At 41.4% G+C, this 17,800-nt stretch overlaps 1 protein-coding gene across 1 annotated transcript; it reads left to right on the top strand.

Annotated features, from left to right (window-relative positions):
* The first annotated feature begins 13,230 nt into the window (after positions 1–13,230).
* On the top strand, positions 13,231–14,052 carry LOC118422265 (sialidase-like). Its single transcript, XM_035829784.1, has one exon. It carries the CDS (start codon positions 13,231–13,233, stop codon positions 14,050–14,052), a length of 822 nt encoding a protein of 273 aa, XP_035685677.1.
* The last annotated feature ends 3,748 nt before the right edge of the window (positions 14,053–17,800 follow it).

Genomic DNA, 17,800 nt, shown 5'->3' on the forward strand with positions numbered 1-17,800 from the left:
GCACCGACAGCCATGTTCATCAGGTTGCACTGTTTATTTGGATAAGACATATGAAATAGTTGCCTGAACGCCAATATGTAGTCAGAATTCCTTCTAACTGACAAGGTTGCAAGGAAAACATGCAAATAGATCCCGAGATAACGTGTATCGTTATATTGCAACTTTGCCTAGAACCAACATGGGCAGATGTGTCAGTTGTCACTACTAGAAGAAGAGTCGCTGAAAATAGTTGTTCCTGGTCAGTAATGGTCGACGATGTCCAAGAGATCACATCAGTGACGGTTTGTCCAATGATGGCTGTAAAAAAAAGGTAGTAGACACTGCATACAATTGTGAAATAGGCCACACTAATTGTAGGGTTAGCTTACCAAAGACAGAACGTTTGTATCCTGGATTCCAGCAATTTAAGAACTCTGTATAGACGCATGGACCCTTATTCCTAGAGCATGACACAGAATTGCTAATGTCAATGGACTGAAATCCCTTCCAATATTCAGTGCAATGTTTTACTACGAAAATGTATATCCGATTGTAAGGATTTTTTCATGTTTAAAAATACAATTAATAATACATATAACGACTCTCCGGGCTCTCCCTTCAGGCTTGGCGGCGAGTACTCTGTACCTCCCTAGTTCATATGAAGTGAGAAAGCCAAGTGTTTGGATACCAAGAGATTTTGAACTGCAGGATATTCTTTTAGGCTAAAAAGACCTTGCTGCGCCACACCTTTCATATTGAGTAGAGACACACAGAGTTTTACAATCACAGCAGCAGAGAAAATAAAGGAAATTTAACATTATTAAAAGTCTTTGGTATAACCACGACCTCCGAAATGTACCAAAGCGAACAATCTATCCAATAGTTCATTGCACATGGAAAGGGCCAGGTGTATTTTAAACTTTCAATCTGATTCAACAGTCTTTAATGCGTGCTTTCCTTCTCTTTTTCTTGTTTCTGTAGGAGGTTTGTCACGACGAGAAATGCTGCCAAGATACGAAATGAAATCGATGACCTGCCTCATCCTCCTGACGCTGTGGACGACCACATCACTTAAATCGCTTAACTTCAAAGACCGTAACTTAACCCACGTCCCCATAGATTCCATGACACCAGACGCACATACTGTTAGGCTGTCAGATAACCAAATAACCGACCTTAGCTCTTTTAACACAACCCCTCATGTACGGTACCTTTTCATTGACAAAAATAAGGTTAACGCAATATCATCCCTGACATTTCAAGGTCTTCGCGAACTAGTCTATCTTGATCTTGACAGAAATCACATCGCTCTCCTCTCTGATTTCACATTCTTTACCCTCACCATGATGACTGATCTTATCCTTTCCAATAACTTCATCTCTGTCGTGTCAGAAAAAGCCTTTTGTGGTCTGAAAAATCTGGCATTTCTGGAGCTTTCCGGAAATCGAATTTCTGTATTGCCGAAGCAGGCAATCAAACTGATCCCTAGTAACCATCTGTATTCTGTCTTACTCAGAGAAAACACCATCAGACAAATAAAACATGCATATATATATGATATAAAATCAACACATCCATTCACTACTATCGATTTACAGGGAAACCCTTTGCGTTGTGTAGAGAAACCAACTGACAATGAGGATGGTTCTAACTCTTCGGCGATTTCGTATATATCAAGTAAAGGCCTAAGAATAAAACTAGTTAGATACGGGATATATACAGAACAAAATCACTCCTTTGTTGAAAAAGGGCACTTCATCAAAAGTCGTTATGAGTACTTGGGTGTTTTACCCATAATTTTGTCTACATTCGAGAATAATACAATTTTCCTGCCGTTGGCTTCCGCCATATCTGATGCTGATTTGTTCTACTGGAACACTCCCACAGGACGAACGTCCGTTAAATCTAAGAGAGAATCGTTTATGATCGAGAACTTCGCTGCTAAAGACTCCGGTGTATACACTTGTGTAGTGGACGTAGGAAGTGTCAAGATTAAGTACGATGTGATGATATGTATCATTCCGAAACCTAAAATAGAAAACAAAGACCAATTCATTTTGGAAAATGTACCAGTGAAAAATAACACCAACATTTGCGTAACATCCAAAAACCAATCCTTGATTCCGTCAGGATCATCCTATCAAAACCTCTGTGTTCTTGACACAAACGATACACAGGGACCCAAAGCCGCCTACATTGTTCCCATTACCGGTACCGTTGCTATAATACTTCCAGCAATGTTTCTGGTTGTTTTCCTTTGGTGGAAGAAACAACGTGGTGCCAGAAACACGGCTGGTGCAGCATTGCAAGTCGGACTGCAAGCAATGGCAGTAAGTGTCTCAGTTGATACCGTGTTCGATGAAGAAGAGGAAGCAAATACAAACACTAACCCTCCTCAAAGTTCGCACTGCGATGAAACCCAGTCAGCCACAGAAGCTACCGGTACTTCCCATTACGTGACAGAAACTGTTACGACACAAACTGCAGAAGCAGAGATTCATATCTACAGCAACGATGACACATCCATCTATAGTGATGACGATGAGGAGACTCCACACCACCAGTACGCTTCAGCTGCTCCGCCTCCAGTGCCTGACTATGACGATGATGGCAGCAACCCAGGACAGGAGACGACAGGGTACTCTACAGAAATGGTGCAAGAAGACGATTCAACTTCCCAGATGGAGTCTGGTGACGAACACATTAAGCCTTACGGGACAGCAGCAGCAAATGCAGTGTATCAGGCAACAGCTATACATCAAATTAGCCTGTCCCATGGTAATGCTACTGCTGTACAGGAAAGCCTGCCCTATAATAATCCAACTGTTGTACAGCAAAGCCTGACCTATAATAATCCAACTGCTGTACAGCAAAGCCTGTACCATCGTAATCCTGCAACAAATTACTCGATTGCGAATGCAAATGACGTCGAAACGGACACCCATCTTCCGACAAATACCTTGTACGGGCAGCAATCCGCCTCTGCCTCCCCCCTTGCTGAGGCGGATGTGAATCCACTGTACGGAAGTGGACCAGCATCTGGTCACTGACAATCTGAGCGTCGTTTCTTTAAAACAAAAAATCATTGAGGGAATTAGCTATGGATAGGGGCCGTCACACGGTTAAAATAAATACTATCAGCCCATTGATTACTTTTCTGACGACTTCCAAACACACACAGGTACAAGTACATAAACACACACATTATGATACTATATACATGTATATATATATATATATATATATAAACACATTTAGAATGTACATGTATAAAAACATCTTCAATTTATATTAGAGAAATATATTTGTTTAGGAATTGAAGAGAGTGAGTTCCACGGCATTTGTCTACTTTGCCTTTTTCTTACTGAATAAGTAATGACAATTGATTAGATGTTGTTTATTGCTTTTGGAAATTTCTACTAGTTGCAAGTATTGTGTTATTGTGAATGAATGTTTCCATTTAATGTATATAATGTATGTAATTATATATAACCAAGTTGATCAGAGTGATGCAGTTGCATCGTGTGATGGCTAGTGTATTATTTAAAAGCCAGATTAACGTGGCTATAACGTAACTGCATAATGTATATGTACATGTAGACGTTATAAGACTTGCAATTATCATGTAACAGGTTTGGTAGCTTTACTTCCTGGTTGAAAACCCTTTAATGTCAAATGGTATTCTATTAATGAAGTATTCGTAGATTATTGAGTCCGAAAAAAACGGCGATCAGCAAGGATCCAAGTTCTGACATTTATGCACATGTAAGTTTTGTGGACTGATCATCTAAACTCCTGATGAGGAATCGGTTGCATTGTTTTCTCGACCTATTGTGAAAATTCAGACAACTCTAATAAACTTCACAAATTCTCTTTGATTTTGTTCTGGTGGTTGAATTTTCCAGTAACTAATCATTATTATTCAATCGACATCTCGCAGCAAAGAAGTACAAGATTTCTTCCGCGTGTCCTACATTTATCTTTAACCAGAGACAGAGTCTGTCATGTACACAACCACCTGTCCGAAAAGGTGACATTCTTTGCTAGAAATTAAGTGTAGGTAGATGCTTCAGTCAGATGAGACAAAGCCGATCTACAGGCTCTTGCATGGATAAAACTATCATTCTTTGAAAATTAATGCACATGTTCCGTGGAACATAATTGATCATCAATACTATCACTGCTTGAGCATCCATTGCATTCTATTCATTGCCAGTTTTAATTCCACTAAATCTATTGCAAAAAAAACTTCAGACAACTTTAGTAAACCTCGCAAAGTTTCAAAAAATATTTTGTGTTTTTTGGGAACAGATAAATTTGAATTTTCGACACCATACATCAGAGATGAACTTGTTTTCTTCTGCATGTCCTCGTAGGCCCATTCTTGAGCCTGAAAAAAACAAGACAATCGCCGTGAATCAGGAAGTGTTAGTATACGGCCCCATTTGCCCCGATGCCTATAGGGAAAGAAACAACCTTTTCCCAGTGGACTGCCGAGTACCGGTGTGACAGCGATCTCGCCCCCCCCCCCCGTGAAATCACCAGCGATCTCGCCCCCCGGGGCGAAATCGCTAGCGATCTCGCCCTCCCCGGCTAGTGATCTCGCCCCCCTATCTCGCCCCCCTTTAGCGATTTCGCCCCCCCCCAAAAAAAAAACGGGTTTACATAACATTTTAGAAGTGGATTGGTATAAATCACAAAATGCAGTTTCAGAATGATATAAGTACACAACTCTGATACATAACTCCATACGAGTATTAATAGTAACGTAATTACCTGTTGATAAGACAGTTCAAGTTGTTTCGGACAAGGAGGGTTGGGTCCTTGTATTCCCATTATTGCATATACTTGAGTCTCGACATAAGATGTATTTCATTGTATTCACCTGTCCTCAAGCAACGTACATGTATATATCTCCAATATGAAGCGTCTACCATGAATTGACCACAAAAAAGTATGAAATGTCTTTATTAGTTATGTAGATAAGGTATTCATTAGAATATCGCACATTTTGTTATATGCACCTAGCCTATAGGTATCTTCACCTCCAATATTTTTCTAGTATTTAGAAACTCTATCAGGTGTTTTACCCGTGTTTCTTAAGACTGGTACTTTACCAGTGTTTTTGTAGCATTTCGCAACAGGTATATGAACTTGCGCGTAGTTAGTGTTTATAATGAGAAACTATTATTCACTTGTGTTTTTGTTAGTGCTTTGGAAATGATTCCTGCACAAGATAGAAAATACTGTGACAAATTGAAAATATGCAGCTGACTTATTCCGTACCGTAGATGGTGTTGATTTATACGTTCGTGATAGCTCTGTGTTTTTCCTCAAAAAAGTGTCTTTTTCATTTCAATGGCTTGTTTGCATCGAACCATATAGTATCGACTTTCGAGGTATAACATCTTCAGGTAAAAAGGTGCCATATATGTGCCAGGTAACACACCATATACGTTACTCCCCAGGTGCAGTATAGCACCAGGTAGCGCACCTAATATGTAGTAGCCAGTTCCTCTTGAGAACCCTCCGAGAAGCAATGTTCTTAAGGGGGACGGTGGGTGAGGGGGGGGGGGGCGAAAACGCTAAAGGGGGGCGAAAACACTAGTGATCTCGCCCCTCCCGGGGGGGCGAGATCACGGGGGGGGGGGGCGAGATCGCTGTCACACCGGTAGAAACTCTTGGAGTTTTCAGGTGATGACGTACGTCTTTTTGTCAACGGGTCCCAGGTTGATTTTCACTAAGATTTTAAAGAAATTTAGGGCCATGGCCCCAGCCCCCAAAACCACAGGGTACAGGATCTAGGACCAGGGCAAAATCTACTATGACTTGGGTGCCAACGAGTGGTAGAATGTATGTACACATGGGGCAGGATCTGCATAGAGGCATAGAGGACTTGAAAAGAACCGACATCAGATTGGAAAGAAGTTTAGGGCGTGGCGGCGGAAATTTGCTGGTCAATGTTCCTTTAACACATAAGTACCTAAGATCCATGGTAAAGTTAACCTCCGGTAACTCTCGGTAAAGTTGAAATCATGTTTGCTTACCTGCCTTACAGCCGCAGGCCAAAACACAGCAAATGAAAACTATGTCACCGAGAGGAAGCAGAGAGCACTTTCCACGGAACTTCGTCTTGTCTGGTAGCTTCAGGGCCTGTTTTTCATTGGAAGTGAACGGATTTAATCTTTCGAGCCTGACAATGACTCGGGGCTCGGATGTCTTCCAGAAAAGGGATAGAAAACGTCACGTGTACAGACATTGGTCGTTTAGGAGTAAATAGGGGTGAGGGGTTGTGAGTAAATGAATTTGTACATTAGCGGGTGAGTGAGTTTGTGAGTGAGTTTGTGAGTGAGTTTGTGAGTGAGTGAGTGAGTGAGTGAGTGAGTGAATGAGTGAGTGAGTGAGTGAGTGTATGAGTGAGTGAGTGAGTACGTGTGTTTATGAGTGATTGAGTTAGTGTGTTTGTGAATGAGTGAGTGAGCTTTGCTTCGTAATTAATAACGCGAGAAATTGTCTCTGCAAAGATAACTATCCTGCATAAACCTGTCGAATGCAGCACTTTTCCTTGACACAGCTGCGTATGTGTATGCGTCACAGGAAAACCATGGCAACCAGTGACGTACTGTATAGCAATATTAAAGCAGTATTTCATATACAACAGAAACTTATCCAGACTTGTTTGCCTGCTGCGCCACAGACACCACTTCTTCAGCCCGGGCCGAATCTACCCAACATTTGGTTTTGCCACTTAAGGTATGTCACTACGTTACACAATACTCTTGTATAGAGAGGTTTTCATGTCTTGGTAACTTTCTAGTGACGTTTTAACTAGGATTATTTTAGTTAGGATATATTTGGTCACCAGAGCTTCGGAGACAATTTGTTTTGAGCGATATCCATGTTTTTCTGCTGACGCGATTCATGTCAAGATAGATGGCACCGACAATACCACAAGCTATGTTCAAAAGATTGCACTATTTTTATTTTATGAAAAACAATTTATGCCTACCTTTCTGGCATCTCCACTTAACGAGAATTATTTCTTTGGCGGGAATACCAGTGTATTTATTTAGATGAGATATATAGAAAAGTTACCTGAACGCCAACATTGATTCATGATTCCTTGTAACAGACAAAGTTGCAGGAAAAAAACATGCACAGGTTTCCAAAAGATGCATGACCTGCGTGTCAGGAATGGTCACTAGTCTCGCAGAGCTCCTTACCACACGCCATCCCCTGTCTAGTCTGGCCTTGTCCATCCTGTGAGGTGACCTACTTCTACTCTATTTTAAGAATCCGATGGGCCGACTCAACTCACTACCATAACAAATTTGTCTGTGACCAACATAGGCAGACGTACCCTTTGTCACTTCAAGAATAAGAGCCCCTGAAAAATAGATTTTCTGGTTAGTCATGGTCGACAACGACGTCACATCAAGCGAATCGTTTGTGCAAATTAGTCATCAAGGAAATCGAATAATACAAGTTGAATCAATCTTTACTGCTAGCATGCTGGATACTACAATTCAGGCAGCATCCAATGTCTTTCATCAGTGAAATGAAAAACAAAAATATACTGGTAAGACAAATCTTTTTTCAGTCGAATTCATTAATTCTCAATGCCACTTGCTTTAACACCATGGTAGACATGGCAGTACTGTACTGCGTATTCAGAGGGTACACACGTTTAGATACGTGGCGGTCATATAAGACAAAGTAGCATTCAACATTTCTAAGTCATTGGTATCACCACGACCTCCGGAAAGTACCAAAGTGACCAATCTACCCATTGGGCCATTGTACATGGAAAACAATAGGTCAGACGTGTTCTAAACTTTGACTCTGTTTCAATAGTCGTTAATGAATGGTTTCTTTTTCTTTCTTTCTTCTTACTGTAGGAGGTTTCTCACGACACCGTGCTCAAGACCAGGTTTGCCACGAAGATAGGAAATGAAATTCGCGACTTGCCTCATCTTCCTAACGCTGTGGACGACCACATCACTTAAAACGCTTAACTTCAAAGGTCGTAACTTAGCACACGTCCCCATAGACTCTATAACACCAGACGCACATACTGTCAGGCTGTCAGATAACCATATAACCGACCTTAGCTCTTTTAACACAACCCCTCACGTACGATACCTTTTTATTGACCAAAATAAGGTGAACGAAATATCATCCCTGACATTTCAAGGTTTTCGCGAACTAGTCTATCTTGATCTTGACAGAAATCACATCGCTCTCCTCTCTGATTTCACATTCTTTACCCTCACCATGATGACTGATCTTATCCTTTGCAATAACTTCATCTCTGTCGTGTCAGAAAAAGCCTTTTGCGGTCTGGCAAGTCTAGAATTCCTGGAGCTTTCCGGAAACCGCATTGCCGTATTTCCGAAGCAGGCCATCGAATGGATCCCTAGTAAGCATCTGCATTTCATCTTACTCAGAAAAAACAGCATCAGAAACATGGAACATACATCTATCTATGATATAAAATCAACACATCCATTCGCTACTTTCGATTTACAGGGCAACCCTTTGCGTTGTGCAGAGAAACCAACCGATAGTGATGATCGTTCTAATTCTACAGCGATGTCGTATATATCGAGTTTCAAACTAGCAGTGTACAGGATTTGTACAAAACATAATCGCTCCTTTGTTCAAAAGGGGATATTCATCAAAAGTCGTTATGAGTACTTGGGTGTTCTACCCATAATTTTCTTTGCATTTGAGAATAGTGCAATCCTTCTACCGTTGGCTTCTTTCATATCTAATTCTGATTCTTTCTACTGGAATACTCCAACAGGACGGACTTCCGTTAGATCTACCAGAGAACCGTTTATGGTCGAGAACTTCACTGATAAAGACTCCGGTATTTACACTTGTGAAGTGGACAAAGATAAACGTACTATTAGTATCAAGTACAGATACGATGTGATGATATGTATCATTCCGAAACCCAAAAATGAAAAGAACCACCAACCTAACTCAGAAAATATACCAGTGAAAAATAACACCGACATTTGTGTCACACCGAAAAAACATTCCATGACTCCGTCAGGATCATCCGATCAGAAGATTTGTGTTCTTAGCCATATTACTTCAGAAACAAAGGACACAGAGGGACACAACACCATGCACATTGTCCCCATTACCGTTACTGCCATCCTTCTAGGACTGTTGCTCACTGCTGTCTTTCGTTGCATGAAAGAAGGTGCTACCAGAAACACAGCTGGTGCGGCCGTGCATATCGAACTGCAAGCCATGACTGTACGTAACCCTGTAAATGCCATGGTAGACGCAGAGGAGGAAGCGAATACAAATGCTAGCTTTCCTCAAAGTTTGCAGTGTGATGAAGCCCAGACAGTCGCAGAAGCTACTGGTACTTCCCAGGGCCGTACAGAACCTGTTACATCAGGTGCGACACATACTGCAGAAGCAGAGATTCATATCTACAACAACGATGACACACACACCTATAGAGATGACGATGCGTAGGCAATACACCACCAGTACACTTCAGCTGCTCCGCTTCCCGTACCAGACTATATGATGATTAAGACGACAACCCACAAATAGGACAAGAGGAACATTCTACCCCCCATATTGTTGATACTGAGTATGGTGACTAACTTGAGCCTTACGGGATAGCGGCAGCAAACTTAGCGTATCAGGCAACAGCTGTCCAATGGTAATCATACAAGAAATTACTTTGTTGCGAATGCAAATCATGGTATCACGTTTCCATTACAGAGCTGCACATGCGTACACGTCACAACAAAACCATGGCAACCAGTGACGTTTTTTTAGAAATCATGCGACAATTCGCGACCAATAACAGCCACTTCCTACTGCCAAGCAATATCAATGCAACATCTCATATTCAACAGAAATTGGTCCCATCCAATCTTGGTTGCCCGCTCTGCCACACACACCTTGTGTTCGTCCGGGAGCAAATTTTCCCAAATCTTGCATTCAGCGTCAGGTAGGTTGCTACGGTACATAATGTCTTCATGCTTTTAAAGAGTAGCCATATGTCTTGATGACGCTCTATCTCTTTAACATTCTAGGTTAGGAAATCTTGGCCACTAGAACCTGTGAGAGAGATTTTTTGTGCGGCGTTTTTTTTGTTCTACTGGCGATACTCATATGAAGTAGTATGGCACCGATACGTCCACAGACATGGAAAATCATTTACCAGTTTTTTTTACATTAATTCAAAACGAGTACATTTCGACTAAGGATACCCTTTTTCGGTTATCATATTTACAAGAAAAAAGGAGGGAATTGATATACATACATAATATTTTATGTTGATGGTATGTAAAATCTGGCTGCATGCGTTATACCGAAGGGGACACTATACTTAGAATCATCGGTGTGCTGAAAAAAAAGTAGAAATTGCAGCAAGCGAAGCACTTTATATAGTGCACCCTTATCCTTATCAGTAAGTGTGGTGGGCGCCTACACACCCTTAAGGAATATTTCCTCTAACACTGCCTTGAAAGTCCCAGAACTACAGTCTTTCGTAGTAGTTTCGGCTTTTTTTAAAATACATATCATAATAACGACCCATCAGACACCTCCTACTGGAAGGATGGAACTCTGCTCTACTACCTGATGTTTGCAAATTAAGTGAGTGTCTGGGTGAAAGAGGGAACAAAGTTAGGAGTGGAAAGAGGGGAATGAGAACGAAAAAGAGGGAGAGAGTTTTGACATTTGACACACTTGATTCAAAGAAAAACATTCGTTCCATAATGGACCACATCTAGCATACATTTAGCACTTGTACTTTTTCTTTACTTTGGTCGATTATAGCGCACGTGGCCGTGGGGAAAGCGTATAAAACAAGGTAAGGATCTCCCCCTCCGACTTCTGCTTGGAAATTACTTTCACAGACAATTTTCTTTTCTTGCATTCTGCAAGGACGCAGCTCTTGTAGACATTGCACAACTGCGCAACCGAACATGTCACAACAAAATCATGGCAACCAGTGACATCCTTATTGGAAATCATACCACCATTCCCGACCAATAACAACCGCTTATTACCGCCAAGCAAAACAAGGCAACATCTCATATTCAACAGGAACCCGGTTCCCTCCGATCATGGTTGCCTGCTCCTCGTACACAACTAGCGCTCAGTCGGGACCAAATTTAGCTAAAATCTGACGTTGCAACGTTACACAATATTGTAACGATTTAATAGTTTATTAAAGAAATACCCTTCTTCTTTAGGTCACATTTTTGTGCGGCGTCCACGTTTTTCTACCGGGGAGACCCAAATGAAGTAGCATGGCACCGATCCTTCCACAGACTGTATTCAGAATATTACTCTATTTGGCGTGGTTGATTTCTATGAATGAATAGTTGCAAGCAGTTTACATGAATGCAAAACCAGTACATTACATCCGAAAATAGTTTCATCAGGTTGGTAGAATATAGGATATTAGAGAATTCTTTTTACACAACCAACAGTTACTTACATTGATTACGTTTCGATGTCTCACAGACACCTTCGTCAGAGCTTCTAACTGGAGTTCTGCTTCTCAACGCTATATGTAGCCGATGTAGGTGGTGCTTTTGCGGTGGTATCTCACGAATACCTTTCTATAGCTAGTTAATCAAATCTACAAAAAAAGTAGAAACTGATGTTGAATTGATATATATACATAATATTTGATATTGATGGCATGTAAGTTGTGGGATACCGAGGGGGAGGCACTTTGTGACAGTTATTGATTTGCTGAAAAAAGTGAAAAATGAGCTAAATATCATCCCAGCGGACATAGCCCACAAAGGCTAGAAGTAGCTCCTTGATCCAATATTTCTTAACGTTTGTTCATTTGTTTCTTTCCTTGCTTCTTTATTTGTTTGTTTGTATGTTTGTTTGATTGTTGTTTCTGTAGGACGTTTCTCACAACGCAGAATACTGTCAGGATACAAAATGAAATTGATGACCTGCCTCATCTTCCTAACGCTGTGGACAACCACATCACTTAAATCGCTTAACTTCAAAGGCCGTAACTTAACCCGCGTCCCCATAGAATCCATGACACCAGACGCCCATACTGTTAGGCTGTCAGATAATCAAATAACCGACCTCAGCTCTTTTAACAAAACCCCTCATGTACGATACCTATTAATTGACAAGAATAAGGTGAACAAAATATCATCCCAAACATTTCAAGGCCTTCGCGAACTAGCCTTTCTCGATCTTGACAGAAATCACATCACTTCCCTTCCTGATTTCACATTCTTTACCCTCACCACGATGACCGACCTTATCCTTTCCAATAACTTCATCTCAGTTGTGTCAGAAAACGCCTTTTGCGGTCTGGAAAGTCTAGAATTTCTGGAGCTTTCCGGAAACCGCATTTCTGTATTTCCGAAGCAGGCCATCAAATGGATCCCTAGTAAGCATCTGTATTCTGTCTTACTCAGAGAAAACAACATCAGAAACATGCATACGTATATATATGATATAAAACCAATACATCCATTCACTACTTTCGATTTACAGGGCAACCCTTTGCGTTGTCTAGAGAAACCAACCGACAATGAGGATCGTTCTAACTCTACGGCGATTCCGCATATATCAAGTATAAAATATATACATCAAAGAATAAGACTAGTCAGATACAGGATATATACAGAACATAATCACTCCTTTGTTCAAAAAGGACACTTCATCAAAAGTCGTTATGAGCACTTGGATGTTCTACCCATAATTTTGTCTACATTTGAGAAAAATACAATCTTCCTGCCGTTGGCTTCCACCATATCTGATGCTGATTCGTTCTACTGGAACACTCCCACAGGACGAACTTCCGTTAAATCTAACAGAGAACCATTTGCGGTCGACAACTTCGCTGCTAAAGACTCCGGTGTATACACTTGTGTAGTGGACACAGGCAGTATCCAGATCAAATACGATGTGATTTTATGTATGATTCCGAAACCTAAAACCAAAAAGAAACACCCATCCAACTTACAAACTGTACCGGTGAAAAATAACACCAACATTTGTGTAACACCTCAAAACCAATCCTTGATTCCGTCAGGATCGTCCGATCAAAACCTCTGTTTTCCTGCCACAAACAATACACAGAGACAAAAAGCCGCCTACATTGTTCCCATTACCGTGGCTAACATCCTTATGGCAATGTTGCTCGCTGCTGTGTTTTATTGTCTGAAACAACGTGCTGCCAGAAACACTGCTGCTGCAGCAATGCAGGTCGGACTGCAAGCCATGGCTGTACGTAACCCTGTAAATGCCATGGTAGACGTAGAGGAGGAAGCTATCACTAACTTTCCTCAAAGTTTGCAGTGCGACGAAACCCAGTCAGCCACAGAAGCTACTGGTACTCAATCCCAGTACGTGACAGAACCTGTTACGACACAAACTGCAGAAGCAGAGATTCATATCTACAGCAACGATGACACATCCACCTGTAGTGATGAAGATGAGGAGGCCCAACACCACCAGTACGCTTCAGCTGCTCCGCCTCCCGTGCCAGACGATGATGACGATGACGGCAACCCAGGACAGGAGACGACAGGGTACTCTACAGAAATGGTTCAGGAAGACGATTCGACTTCCCAGATTGAGTCTGGTGACGATCATAAGCCTTACGGGATAGCAGCAGCAAATGTAGTGTATCAGGCAACAGCTGTGCATCACAGTCTGTCCCATGGTAACCCGACTGCTGTACAGCAAAGCCTGTCCCATGGTAACCCTACTACTGTACAGCAAAGCCTGTCCTATGATAATCCCACTGCTGCACGGCAAAGCTTGTCCTATGGTAATCCAACTGCTGTACAGCAAAGCCTGTCCCATGATTACCCTACTACTGTACAGCAAAGCCTGTCCTATGATAATTCAACTGCTGCACGGCAAAGCTTGTCCTATGATAATCCTGCAGCAAATTACTCTGTTGCGAATGCAAATGACGTCGAGATGGACTCCCATCTTCCGACAAATACCTTGTACGGGCAGCAATCCGCCTCTGCCTGCCCCGCTGAGGCGGCTGTGAATCCTCTGTACGGAAAAGGACTAGCATCTGCTCAATGACAATATGAGCGTCGTTTCTTTAAAAAGAAAAATCATTGAGGGAGTTAGCGATGGATAGGGACAGTCACACGGTCAAAATAAACACATCAGCCCATTGATTACTTTTCTTCCCAACACACACAAACACCCACGTAATAATGATACGATATACATTTCCACATATATATTTAAATTGTTTAGGAATTGAAGAGGGTGAGTTCCACGGCATTTGTCTACTTTGCCTTTTTGTAACTGTATAAGTTATGGTAATTGATTAGATGTTGTTTACTGCTTTTGGAAATGCCTACTAGTTCCAAGTATTGTGGTATTGTGAAAAAAGGTTTCCATTTAATGTATATAATGTATATAACCAACTTGATCAGATTGCTTCAATTGTATTGTGTGGTGTGGTGTCTGATACGATGTATTCATTAAAAGCCAGATGAATGTGGCTATAACGTAACTGCATGGTGTATATGTACATGTAGACGTCTTAAGACTTGCAATTATCATGTAACAGGTTTGGTAGCTTTACTTTCTGATTGAAAATCCTATAATGTCAAATGTTATTCTAGTAATGAAGTATCCGTAGATGCTTGAGTCCGACAAAAAAGGTGATCTAGAGGTTTTAACATCGATAAAACTATCAGTCCTTGATGTTAATGCACATGTTCTGTTGAACATTATTGATCATCAATACTGTCGCTACTTGGACATTGTTTGTATTGTTCTTTTTGTCTTTTAAAAAATAAATTAACAACTATGATAAACGTTGCAAAGTCTCTTTGATTTTTTCCTAGTGTTGTCCTCAGTACATAATGGTTATCATTTTATCGACACTACACATTTACACAGAGACAGAGTCTTCAATGTTACTGCCATGACCTGTCCAAAAACTTAGCATTAACATTCTTTGAGAGACTTTTTATTGTGCACGACATAGTTGATATATACGAAGTGATTTAGGGAGGTACCGGCTTAGTCGCAATAAAGGAACAATAAAAATTTCACCATAATTACTTTTCATGTATCCCTAAATTCCCCACGTGCAGCCCAACTAAACATTACGAATGTTAGCTTTCCTCAAAGTTTGCAGTGTGGTGAAGCCCAGCCAGCTGCAGAAGCTTCTAGAACTTCCCAGTGCCGGATAGAACCTGTTACATCAGGTGCGACATAAACTGCAGAAGAGATTCATATCTACAGCAACAATGACGTCGACACACATACCTATAGAAATGACGATGAGTAGGCAATACACCACCAGTACACTTCAGCTGCTCCGCTTCCCGTACCAGACTATATGATGATTAAGACGACAACCCACAAATAGGACAAGAGGAGCATTCTACCAACCCATATTGTTGATACTGAGTACGGTGACGAACTTGAGCCTTACGGGATAGCGGCAGCAAACGTAGTGTATCGGGCAACAGCTGTCCTATGGTAATCATACAAGAAATTACTTTGTTGCGAATGCGAACCATGGTATCACGTTTCCATTACAGAGCCGCAACAAAACCATGGCAACCAGTGACGTTCTGTTAGAAATCATGCGACAATTCGCGACCAATAACAACCGCTTCCTACTGCCAAGCAATATCAATGCAACAACTTAGCACGGCGGCGGAAATTTGCTGGTCAATATACCTTTAACACATAAGTACCTAAGGTCTAAGGTAAAGTTAACCTCCGATAACTCTCGGTAAAGTTGAACTCATGTAGCCAAGTTTGCTTACCTGCCTTACAGCAGCAGGCCAAAACACAGGAAGCGAAAACAATGTCACCGAGAGGAAGCACAGAGCACTCCCCACGGAACTTCATCTTGTCTGGTAGCTTCAGGATCTGTTTTTCATCAGAGCTGAACGGATTTAATCGTTCCAACCTGACAATGACCCGGGGCTCCGATGTCTTCCAGAAGAGGGATAGAAAACGTCACGTGTACAGAAAGTCGGGGTCGTGTGTAGAAAGTGGTAGAGTGAGGGAGGGAGAGAGTTGGTAAATGTCTGAGTAAAAGAATGGGAGAGGAAGAGCATCGGTAGTAATATCACAGAAAGTTGTGAGGACGCATCTCTGTATCCTGAAAAGTATCCTGAAAAGAAACTTTTGAATAACCAAAGCACCACTTTTCCATGCCAGCTGCATATATGTACACAACACATGAAACCAATGGCAACCAGTGACGTTTGTTGTATCAGAAATCATACGATCATTCCCGGCCAATGACGGCCTAGTGCTGTCTAGCATAGCATTTCATATACAACAGAAACTTGTTCCTATCCAGACTTGCTTGCCTGCTGCGCCACAGACACCACTTCTTCAGCCGGGGCCGAATCTACCCAAAATTTGGTTTTACCACTTCAGGTATGTCGCTACCTTACACAATATCGGCACGCTTGTATAGAGAAGTTTTCATGTCTTGTTAAATTCCAAGAGATGTTTCAACCTTAAATGTTAAAATATCTTTGGCTCGGCGCTTCTGAAACAATTATTATCTTTTTATTAGTATATTCAAGTTTTCTACTGACGCAATCCATGTGAAGCTAGATGGAACCGACAATACCACTAGCTATGTTCATACGATTGCATAATTATTTATTTGGATAAGACATGTCAGAAAGTTGCATGAACGTCAACATTGATTCAGAATTCCTTGTTACTGACAAGGTTGCAAGAAAAATATGTGTATGGATTCCGAGAAGGCATTACGTGTATATAACAAATTTGCCTAGGACCAACATGGACAGACGTGTCCTTTGTTACTATATATTAGAGGAAGAGTCACTGAAATGGTTGTTGCTGGTCAGTAGTGATCGACGATGACCAAGAGATCATCAGGTACGGTTCGTCTAGTCATGGCTGTAAAAAAGATAGTAGAAACTGCATGACATTGTGAAATAGGCCGCGCTATTTCTAGGGTTAGCTGACAATAGATCCGGATAGGGCATGTGTATCTTTGGTTACGGCACCGTTATTGAGAAGTATGCTTGGTCCTAAAGGAAAAGGTAAGGGTAGTCTCATGGCCTTTATTTTGGGGCCGTAGGGGCAGTGGGTTGTTACAGTACTGGTAAGCGAAGCCTACCCCTTTCCTCCCCAGCCGAAGATATCCACCCATTTCTACACCTGGGTGAAGTGAGGAAAGTCAGGTTATGGGACGTTTATTAAGAATAGACATCCAGGTAAGCAATATTCAAATATAATTCAATCTCTACAACTGGATAAAAAACGGATATTTACTTCGGATGTTTCGAGTGACATCCATCACTCTACTTCAGCGTCACTAGAATGAACTAGCAGAACAATTCCATACAAGTACAACTAACAAGAAAATTGGTTTAACCACTAAATCGTTAAGATCATATGTAAAAAGTTATTCAAATGACTTTCTACTTTCTACTACTTTCTACTGGTACTTCCCAGTGCCGTACAGAACCTGTTACATCAGGTGCGACACATACTGCAGAAGCAGAGATTCATATCTACAACAACGATGACACATCCACCTATAGTGATGACGATGCGTAGGCAATATACCACCAGTACACTTCAGCTGCTCCGCTTCCCGTGCCAGACTATATGATGATTAAGACGACAACCCACAAATAGGACAAGAGGAACATTAAAATTACTTTGTTGCGAATGCGAATCATGGTATCACGTTTCCAGTAACAGAGCTGCACATGCGTACACGTCACAACAAAACCATGGCAACCAGTGACGTTTTTTAGAAATCATGCGACAATTCGCGACCAATAACAACCGCTTCCTACTG

Source organism: Branchiostoma floridae, chromosome 9, assembly GCF_000003815.2.
Source record: "Branchiostoma floridae strain S238N-H82 chromosome 9, Bfl_VNyyK, whole genome shotgun sequence".
In the NCBI taxonomy this organism is placed as follows: Eukaryota; Metazoa; Chordata; class Leptocardii; order Amphioxiformes; family Branchiostomatidae; genus Branchiostoma; species Branchiostoma floridae.

Coding starts and splice junctions, on each gene's coding strand:
- LOC118422265 (XM_035829784.1), top strand. CDS start 13,231: ATGGCTGTACGTAACCCTGTAAATGCCATGGTAGACGTAGAGGAGGAA.